Source organism: Cornus florida, unplaced genomic scaffold, assembly GCF_030987335.1.
Source record: "Cornus florida cultivar Cherokee Brave unplaced genomic scaffold, ASM3098733v1 CherokeeBrave_3.0.0_Hap2_Chr01, whole genome shotgun sequence".
Classification (NCBI taxonomy): domain Eukaryota; kingdom Viridiplantae; phylum Streptophyta; class Magnoliopsida; order Cornales; family Cornaceae; genus Cornus; species Cornus florida.
The window spans coordinates 107505446-107516703 of NW_026775571.1; the positions used below are offsets into that span (position 1 = coordinate 107505446).

Below are 11258 nucleotides of genomic sequence, written 5' to 3' on the forward strand. Positions count from 1 at the left end.
GCAACAAAAATCAATATTTTTTTTTTCCTCCCAATATTAAAATAAAAAAATTTCCCCAATTCTTTATAATTACAATCTTGGTTTAATAAACAATGGCCCAATTCCAACCAACAATCTTAATATCACTTAGTAAAATTACTCATGCGCCCTTGAAGATTAGTCTTTTCACCCATAAATAAAAGAATAAATTACACTGATCTCCCATGAAATTTGAACAAATTACACATGAATGGATCACGCGGATTTTACTTTGTCCGTCCTTGAGATTCGATATCCCTAGCATTTCTTCTCGATAGATCTGTTAACCAAATTCTAAAAATAACAATTTTATCCATTCCTTGACGCTCACACCAAACTTCAAGTAAAATTAGAGTAAATTTTACAATTTTTTTTTTTAGACAATACCTAGATTTACAACATACTCACCGCTCATGTGGATCAATAATAAATAGACACCTCCTATTTTAATTATCAAATTAGAAATGATGAATAGATATTCACTTACCAAATCAGAGATAAAAATTTAATTACCATTTATGATTTGGTAATTAAAATAAGACATATCTATTTATTGTTGATTCACATCAATGGTGAGTCTGTTCTATATCCTCGCTAGTATGGACATAAGTATTGTCTTTTTTTTTTTTCCTTATCATTTCTTTTCTTTTTATTTATTTATTTATTTTTTAAATGATGGATCGGGGAGGGGTAGAGATGGAGCCCTGAAGCTGGCCTAGCGCGGTATTAGACAGAGTCATAAGTCACACACAAATAAAAATAATTTTAATAAAGATTGTATATGTATCAATATTTTCATACTTAAAAGATTTTTATGTCAGCTCAAAATAATATGACACAAGAAGTTGTCCAATAGAGTAATTACACAGGTGACTGAAGAAGCAACACAGTCCACTTACTATCCTCTCAATGTACATCACAGTTAAATTTGATGAAACATTATAGGCAAACTAGTGATGTCAATAATAATCAGTCCAGTTCTAATATACACAACCTCCATCTCCATCTTCACAATCGACGAAAACAATGATTGAGCAATCAATTATATAAATCTCCAGTAGACATATCAGGGATCTCATCACTTTTTCTCTGTGGTGACGCCAACAACAACATTACTCACCTATAAAGTTCAAAATCACATATCATTAGTTAGTTCCACACACACACAAAGAAACTGAATGGAAAAGAGGGACGACAAGAAAAAGAACAAACAAAGTTACCAATTTGCCACTTTCATCAAGAGACATGGGATTCTCAACGACGACAGTTTGACTCTGAGAATGGGGCATTGCCTGCAAGAGTAAAACAGTGCTCCAAAAGATTATTTACACATCAACTTTGTCACAGAACTGCAAAGAAAAATTCTTAAATGTACAAACTACAATAATTCAGCTCACAAAACTTTTACTCAACTATTTGAAATACTGGGACAACTACAGCACCAAAAAAAAAAAAAAAACTCACTGTTGAACTAGAAGGTGTGGCTGTCCCGTTAGGTCTGTGCATAGGAATGGGGACCCTAACATTACCCATCTGCAAGTAAAAGCATATCAGGGACTAGAAACAAACATAATTCAGAAGCACCAACCACAGATTGAATAAGGTAACAGTAATATATATCTGCTAAATTGGACAACAACAAACCAAATCAGAGTCATTCATAATTACTAATATGGATGTTTTAAAATTCTTGGAAGTACATTCACTTGTGCATCTAGCACATATTAATTTCTAAAACTATGACAAATGAACCCAAACAGTAATAAATTCAAAAGCATTATTATTGTTACTTTGGTTGAGGGAAGGGACATGTTATTTAAACCTAACAAGAACCAGGCAATCAAACCACTCAAAATGAATCTTAAAACAGGCAAGCCCCAAGACCACCCCCTTCCAAAAACAAGTTATTTTGATTTGTGACTCGTGAAAAACCTATCATGAGTTCAAGGAACCACATGCCTTTTCTTTTCTTTTCCTTTCTTTTGTTATGTAAGCAAAGGGCACAGACACCACACTGCTCATACCACCTGAACCAATGGCCTGGTGGCAGGAACCACACACTGACTGACATACACACACACATATAAGTTAGGGCATGATTCAGCCCCAAAGAGATATTGATGCCTCTGAGTCTAAGTCTCAGCATTGCCACAACTCTGTTGATTCCTTTCTTGGGATGGGTGGCCTTAATGATTACAAGTTCATATCTCTGAGATGCGTACAACCCTTCTTTCACATGCATAAAGTTACAAATGCACCTTTATGTGTGAATAACTATATACGCACAGTTATATTGATGTTATGTTCTGGTTATTGATCGATTAGTGGCAACAAGATATCTTTTTATGGTCTTTAATTTTATAGCCTTAGAATGGCTTTGTTTGGTCACTGAATGGTCGAAGGCATTACTTTCATTCTTCGCCTTTTCAATCAGATAGAGGCAAAGGCAAAATATGTTAGTAGGTTTAACCACTTACCAAAAAATGTTAGTAGGTTTAACCAAAAAGATCGCATTACTAATAACTAATTGTAAACTATATTCCAGTTTGTAATCCTCGGAAGTGTTCATTTAATTTAATGTACAGTTTCAAGATTTCTAAATTACATATTTCAATTGCTGAATACACTTATACAAGTTATTGCTATATTGCAATTTTATGACCTGTTGTGACATATCTTTCAAATATTGTAGGAAAAATGATCATTAATTTTATAGCCTTAGAATGACTTTGTTTGGTCACTGAATGGTTGAAGGCATTACTTTCATTCTTCACCTTTTCAATCAGATCAGAGTTAAAGGCAAAATAGGTTTAGTAGGTGTAACCAAAACAAAATCGCATTACTACTAACTGATTGTAAACTATATTCCAGTTTGTAATCCTCGGAAGTGATCATTTAATTTAACTTACAGTTTCAAGATTTCTAAACTACATATTTCAATTTCTTAAAACACTTATACAAGTTATTGCTATATTGCAATTTTATGATCTGTTGTGATATATCTAACAAATATTCTAGGAAAATGATATACTCCCTTCGTCCAAAAATAAATTTTCCTTGTTGGGATGCCAACCTTTTAAGTACTTAATGCATTCACATTGTGTTGAATATATATATTTAAAATTTTCAAGAATGTCCCTCTAAAATTTACTTTTTCTCATAGATTTATGTGCTACTTTTCAAGAGGGGCATTTATTTTGGGACATCCAATAGTGAAAAATGGAACAATTTAATATGAAGCAGAGGAAGTAATTTATTCAAAAAAAAAGATTCTGTTCAATATTTTCATACGGAGTATTTTTAATAATTTTATCTAATACATTGATATGTAGTTATGAGGTCACAGCTTACTTCAGGTGGACAATATGATTAAATCGGCAACTTTAACAAGATCCCATTTCTGGTCTGCTTAAGGTTCCAGGCTCAAGCATGAAAGAAGGGAAGAGAACCCACCCCACACACCCTTTAAAAAAAAATGTACATCTAGAATTCACCTTCTGGTTAAAAAATTTAAATTATCTCTTCCACTCAAATCTCATCCATTCTCCCTCTTTCTTTTTTTCCCCCCCTTCTAGAAACACTACAATTCTAAGAAAATTATTTTCCTTCGTTTACCACGTTTCCATTTAAGCAACAAATGCAGGATCTGAGAGCCACTATATTAGGAACAAAGAAGCCAACCAAGGAAAGTAACAAGAGTGAATCAAAGTATTAGGTTGTCACACCCAACACTTGAGTTGAAAGTCTCTACCCCAGAAGCCTAAACGCCAGTGGCAGAGCCAGGAATTTTTTTCAAAGTGGGCAACTATTAACAGTAATAAGATAAGAAACTTTAAACTAAAATAGAATTTTGTGGGGATCCATTGGAGGAGAACATACACGAGCCTTTTTTTAATTTTGAAAATTATTTTAAGCCAATGAGGAGTCATTTTGAAATTTGAAACTTTTTCTTAATTTTTTTTGTGAATTTTTAGGGATTTAGCGGGGCCATTTTTATAATTGCCCCACTGGGCCCAACATGGCTCCACCACTGCTAAACGCCATCTTTCTTTCCTACCCCAACTATTTGGATTGGTTATGTGAATCCTATTTTACCAGTGCGCCCCAAGCTACCGTGTCTTTCCTTATTACTGTAAACCACATCAAGTTCTATTCTCTCTCAGCCAAGCATTAATTTTTTTTATTTTTTTTTTTATTTTTTTTTTTTATTGTTTTGTGATAAATCTCTCATCCAAGCATTAATTATAGCCAATGTAAACCAATTAGTCTTCCTCACTGATCAGTTATTGATAAGGTTTCCCTCATTTTATCTACACAAGTCCACAAGGGCATGACCAATAAGTAAAACATTATGTTGGCAAATTCCACTCAAAATAAGCTATCTACAAATATTTGAAACACTCGGATTATATAATGGCCTTTAATTGCAAAGCACTCCATAGATGTCTATCAAAACATCAATCTAAAGAGTAAGTGTCATATCACAAATGAACAAAAGTAAAATAAGAAAGAAGAATAATATGATGCCATTCTAGTACAATTGAAAATAACCAAAATTTATATACAAATGCTGAAGTATTGAATCATTAGTCCTTAACAACAATCACTATAACTGTCCATCAATCGATCCATCCTAAGTGTTAAATTTCCGGTCAACAACAACACCGGTCAGCAAAGCCAGTCTTCTTCCAAGTTTCTTCCAATTGTATTTTTTCTATAAAAAAAAAAAAAAAAAATGTAGCCACCCAAAATATTTTTTGATTTATCATCTATCCCATATCAAGTTTTCACCTTTCAAAAATCCAACTTTTAAACAGAAAAGCATTTAGTGCATTCGCATTAAAATAAAAAGTCAATATTTTTCAAAAACGTCCTTCAAAAATTTAAAGATTCGCTTTAAGGAAACTATGAATTCAACTCGTCTTTCAGAGTATATTGGGAGTGCTACAAAATTTGATCCATTGACTTTTCAAAATGGGCGTGTATTGCTTACGAAAAAAAAAATAGGTGTGTATTTATGAGTCGGTCAAAAATGGAAGGGGCTATCAAAATGAGATAGATGGAGCAGAAATAATTTTGGACCAATTCCATAAAAAAGTAAAAATATTGACATAAAAAAATAACCTATGAAGATTTTGTGAATACTAGTTCACCTTCCGAGAAAAATAGTGCAGTATGCACATAACTTAATTATTTTAATTCTTTTGACCAGAGCACCAAAATACATACTACATGTAAAGGAAGCTGCTAAACTGAAAATGTTGAAGCAAACTGTGTTTTATATAGAGAGTTTGTAGAGTTTAAATGTTCGACAATGGTGATGTCGCCGTGACACAAACAAACTGGAGGTTCTTAAAGTGAGATAAACAAGCATATTCTGAAGCACTGGTCCAATACAGGATCTCAAAGAAATTCAGTAGTCACATAGATGTTACAGCTTGCATGTGCCTATATATATACATATATAATAAAAAATAAAAAGCATAAAAACAGTACGAAAAATGAACACTGTGTCTTTAAAATAAAGGCTTAAAAAGTTCAAGGTTAGCTCACGTTAACATTTGTAATGTACTGACAGACTGCGCATTTGACTGATGGAGCTCCATATGGATACATCAACGTTGTACGGCAATTCCCACAGTTGACATGAGCGAGCTGGTTAGATGCTTTGCATGTAGAACAAAAAAACGCAATTCAGAAAGAGAGTGTCAGTAAAAGGACTAAGACGAAAAGAATAATGCAACATAATGGACACTGGTATAATCCATGTATTAATCTAGTGTCCTAATCATACAACATATATAATGCAATGATTTAGACATAAATATAAGTTCTCTAGCATACATGATATGGAACCAAAAACAAACAATAGAAAATTTTCATTATTGCTGCAGGTAAACTCCTAAAAGCTTCTAAGATTTAAAACCAAAGAATTTTCCAAGGATAATTATTCATAACAGAAATAACTGACTGGAACTTCTATTAGCCACTGGAGTCAATACTGATTTTCAGCCGGACAATTTCAAGTTACTGACTCATTTCATACGATGTATAAGTTGAAGGAAGAAGCCCAATTCTTAGCCATGAAATTTTTATAGATGCTGATCTTGAGAGCACCACCATATGCCCTCATTAAAGAAAACAAAATGATTAACACAGTTAAAACAACAGCAATGTCAAAATATCACTTCCCCACAAGATTCCTCAAACTTGTTAAGTTCTACCAAACAGAATATTGTTCTCCCTACTAATTGTTCACATTGATACACCATCCACATGTCCCAAGACATACACACAAACAGCTAGTCGATTTCCAAAATAAAGACAACTCATTTCTGTAAGGGGGAAAAGAATAACAAAATAGAGGATGGACCTGCTATGATAATTCCAATCGCATTTCTATGGGATGTCTTCCCGCACCAAAGAAGGAAACCAATCATACCCGAGACTATAGCCAGAAGCCAAACAATAAGTAAATGTCCCAAACTGTCTTTCTTGACTTGATCTTGCTTTTCATATCTTTTTTTTACTTTTTTCTTGTGAACCATATTTATGCGGTAAAACATTTATTTATTTGTTCTATATCCCTTTCTTTCTCAGAGGGCTAAAACATTAGCAGACATGACAGAAGACCCATAGAGGAGCTCTGTAACTTTCAGACAGAAATTAACCAAGAGCTATCCTTGGCAGCACCAATCAAAGGAGCAGACCCTTACCCCAAATCTTGTTTAATGCATGGAAAAGTGTGAAAACATATAACAACACGAGTTAGATTATCAAACCTCACAGATCACAGCATGATGTTCCGAGTCAAGGGACCTAAACATTACAATGTATACCTGGACTGATCTCCACATATTATGGAGAATAATCTTCAAAAACATGTACCTGGTGCAAGATTCACCGTGTGACAGCAAGAGCATCTCACACTTGTAGCTCCACGTGCATACATTAGCAATGTACGGCAGCCTCCACATATAAGTTGGGCCATTTCAAATCCTGCAGGTTTGGAGCAAAAAAGGTGATCTATCTCTGTAACTCAATAATCTAGTGCAAAGAAAGTATATAATCTAATATGTATTTGATTGATGTTTGCTCCCAAGTCAACATTAGTAACTCATAATTAGACTCTTCCAGACTTGCAATTACAATGAAGAAAAGAGTGGCAATAAATACCAGCAGGTGGCACTGAGGTGATTGCATTGCATAGTGCACAACAGACATTGGTAGCTCCCCTGGGATAAAGAAGAATGCTCCTACACCCGCTGCACACTAGCTGGCTCTGCATAGCTGTGATGTCAAAAAGATTCACAAGTTCAAGATTAACATATCTTTACGTTAATAAGAATTGCAAATCTCGAGAATTTCATACAGCCTCAACTGTACAAATTATTGAGAAAAACATAGCAAGTCCTGTATCAATTGCGACATCTATCGCATTACCCCAACGCAGACATAAAAATTAATAAAAAGTATATCTGCATCAGAGTTTTAAAAAAAAAAAAAAGAAAGAAAGAAAAAAAAAATCCCATGACTGTCTGAACCTAAAACATGAGCTCTTGAAAGAGATACCTCTCGCAACTTTTTTTTAAAAAAAAATGCAAGTGAGCAGAAGGTAATAAAATAGTTATGACTTTTGTGATTGAATAAAGATTTCCCCAAGCTCACCAAGAAATATGGGGCCAATGCATTTTGTGATATCCTCAAGCAAAGAAGAAGAAGAATATTGCATGCTTCATGCAAGCAGATGTGTGTCCATGTATTTGTTGAAACAAAATCAATGTGTTTCATATATATTAATGGAAAACACATATTGGAATCAATTTTCTTGGGTAAGTAATTGCTGCTGTTGTTTTTGTTTATTCATTATCCACTGATCAGGGTGCTGTTATGCCCATGTAAATGAATTGCAACATCAACTCACTAGTCACAAAGAGTTCTACAGCATAACTCAGCAGATCCTTATAACTACCAGGGTGACTGCACATTTTTTTCCATTCAGCTCCTTCTAGTCCCTTTTGTACTTTCTTCATGTCATTTTTACAGCTTTAACCCATGTACTATTAAACCTTCCTCCTGTCCTTCCAGAGCCTCAACATGAATCAAAACACTCCTTACTAACATCAAAATGAAAGGTTCAAAGAAGGTTTCACACTGGCCATTTACTATTGGACCAGTCCTTTCCGCATGGCACGCAACTCCCTTCCTGACACAAGTAATGTTTGAGGTAGGGAGTGCAAGGGGAACGAAACATAAAGATGGGCAAATGGTATTTAACCTAGTTTTGGAAAGAGTGTTCCTGAGACAAACAGAAGGGGAAAGCACCTCAACCTAAAAGTTCTAGGGTAGATCCTAAAAGTCCATTTATAAGTGCACACACACAGTTTACTTTGAAATGGATAATTTTGTGGCCAATTAAATGGAGTAGAAAATAAGGAAGTAAACACATTCCCACCTAGCCTCAGGAATTAACTGCTTCCAATGGCTATATAATTATCTCAAGATGAGTGTGAAATGCAAAACTATGATGTAGTGGACCTCAACAATATATAAATATAATTATCTCAAGGTTGAGTGTGAAATGCTAAACTATGATGTAGGGGACCTCAACAATATATAAATATACCATAAGATATCTATTATCACGTTCAAAAGGAATACAGAACATTGCAGAAACCATTAGGGTGCAGGATAAAATGCCCAGTTAGAAAGTGGGGGATGTTATACATTTTCAGACAATATGCAAAAAGGTTAACCAAATAAAATATGGAGGAAGATGACATCGACGAATTGCTATATTATGGATATCTTACTTCAAGACAGAAAATATTTAGGAACACGCGCTTGCACACATGCAAGCGCGCACACGCATCTAATGAATTAACTAATATCTTTTAAATGGTGGCTACAAACAAGTAAATGATAAACGTTCTCATGGAACATGAAATGTTAAAGTGGAATTGTCGAACATTATGATTAACAAACCAATTAAATTGAGTTTTAAAAAGACCAAAACAGCTGTAAGACTAACACGTGCATTTTACAAAATATATGCAACAAAAGAGAAAAATAAGATGTGTACATAATGAAAGCGAACCTGATGTGAGAGTTATTAAATTTATACAGAAATGAATACCCTAATGAGAAGTGGGACGAAAATTACAATTTAGCGCCAAGAAGAGACAGAAATGGAATAAGTCAACTAACATGGACGGTTCTCATGAACAAACACAATAGTTAAAAACAAATCAAGATAAAAATTAACCCATGAATATAAGAAGAATGCAATAAGAACAATCTTTTTGTCCATAGGTGCAAGCCCAAGCTCCAGAGAAGGCGTTGCTGCCCTTTGGTAATGAATCATGAAGTAGTTTACACCACATTCTCTCAAGCCGAACATTAACCATTAAATCTCAAAACAGATGTGATATTCATCAACGCAAGATGAAAGCATGCTTAAGTATTGTTCTATATACAACTGGAAGAACAAAGGCATAACTGATGATTTAAATCGTTATTCCTCAAAATTTACCTAAGCATTAAGGCTATTTTCCAAATCCTAGATGACATGGGCCCATTTATGCAGATTATTAATTGCTTCTTTTCTTTTGAATTTCTTCTGACGTAGATGTGTATAGTCAGGAAAGCATAACAAGGATTGCAAAGTGGTCAGTATGGTCCACAGACAAGCCTCAACTTCAGTATAAATCAAAATCACCTGTCAGTCATTTCTATTAGGGGCCAATATATGATGTAGTGGTAAAAGCTTGGAGCCTCGGATGTCAAGCATGATAATATATATTCAAATTCTAATAGCAGCCACTTTTGTGCAAAATAATGCCAACAGTTGGATCTTTATCCAATCTACCCCTCCCAACACACTCGATTAACAAGACCACACTAGCCAATGACCATTTTGAACAGTTGTAGCTTATTTCTCCCCTTACATGCCTGCCTAATGTGTTCATTTTTAAAATAAGTTCATCAAAATTATCTAATTTCATTATTCCTTATTCTCTCTATAAGATATCCCCAAACAGTATATGAACATGAACCTGACAGTGTATTACTAAGATCTTATTTCCCAGAAAAATTTAAAAAAGAAGAGTGCATTTTCCGGTGTGTCCCACCTACGAGGGGTGCAAAGCAATCATTTTTATCTTTGGAGAGGTCAACTTTGTAAATTATTTTTAATATATACACACACATATGTATTATATACATAAAACATTAAAATGTACAATAAGAGAAAGCAAGTGAAACAAATACATTAACCAACATTTTCACATATATTTCAGTAAATAGTGATTTTTCAAGCACACACATTTTCACATACAAAACAACATAAATTATAGCTCTCAAAAGAATTACCTAACCAACTGAATGAACTAATTCGCTTCAAGTCACCAACTTCGCGAACTCTACCACTTCTGATCAAAATATTTAACCAAAAAAAATCAAAAAGGTCAATCATAAAAAACGTTAAAGAACCTATTTTCATACCACCAAAAACACCAACACGAATAATCAGAATCAGCGCCAAAATCAATAACTTTCATCGAAAGCAATCGAACATCAAGCACCAAAATTCCCAAATCAGAATTCAGAAGAATCAAACAACTGCAGAGGGAAAAATAATTACCAGTGGAAGAGACCTCTAAAAATCGATCTGAAGCCGAGGCTAAACGGCGTGAACAATCAGGAAGATATATATAGATATATAGAACTCTGTATAGATCTTGCAGAGATATATAGAGAGAGAGATTGAATATTTGAGACGCGGATTATCTGAGGGAATTTGAAATCGGCTTTGGAGGATTGAATTGGGGAGTTTTGGATTTGAAAATGGAAAAGATTGTGGACTAATTACGATTTTATTATAATATTCTTCTCGTTGAAAATTGAAATCTTACCCTTTTTCTTCCTCGTTTGGGGAATTAATATGTAAGAATCTTTCAACGAGAAGAACATCAACGGAAACTTCTTTCTACGTTTCCATGGGAATTGGATTTGCTGTAACAAGTCTTCTCTTAACTATGGGTTGTCATTTTAATTATTTCCTAAATATGCCCCATAATTCTTTAAATTTATGAATTCCCCACACAAGCGTAAAAACCAAAGGAATATATCATTGTCAGGAAATTATTTATGTTTTTTTTATAAAAAAAAAAAAAAAACATAAATTAGTTTATTGTTTGTTTATTTGATTGGTGAATTCTATTCGATCTTATTAGATAAGC

The 11258-nt window shown here is 33.8% G+C and overlaps 1 protein-coding gene across 2 annotated transcripts; it reads right to left on the reverse strand.

Moving 5' to 3' along the window:
- Positions 1-759: 759 nt before the first annotated feature.
- LOC132312566 (protein LSD1) lies at positions 760-11037 on the reverse strand. Of its 2 annotated transcripts, XM_059810976.1 has the most exons (8): positions 10661-11036; positions 10390-10448; positions 7195-7308; positions 6907-7017; positions 5572-5684; positions 1483-1551; positions 1239-1310; positions 760-1138 (listed from the first exon to the last, which is right to left on the reverse strand). In XM_059810976.1, exons 3-8 carry the CDS (start codon positions 7304-7306, stop codon positions 1097-1099), a joined length of 519 nt encoding a protein of 172 aa, XP_059666959.1. In that variant the 5' UTR covers positions 7307-7308; positions 10390-10448; positions 10661-11036; the 3' UTR covers positions 760-1096. The 2 variants fall into 2 exon arrangements, with proteins under 2 accessions (XP_059666959.1, XP_059666969.1); XM_059810986.1 differs by lacking the exon at positions 10390-10448 and having other exon boundaries at positions 10661-11037.
- Positions 11038-11258: the final 221 nt, after the last annotated feature.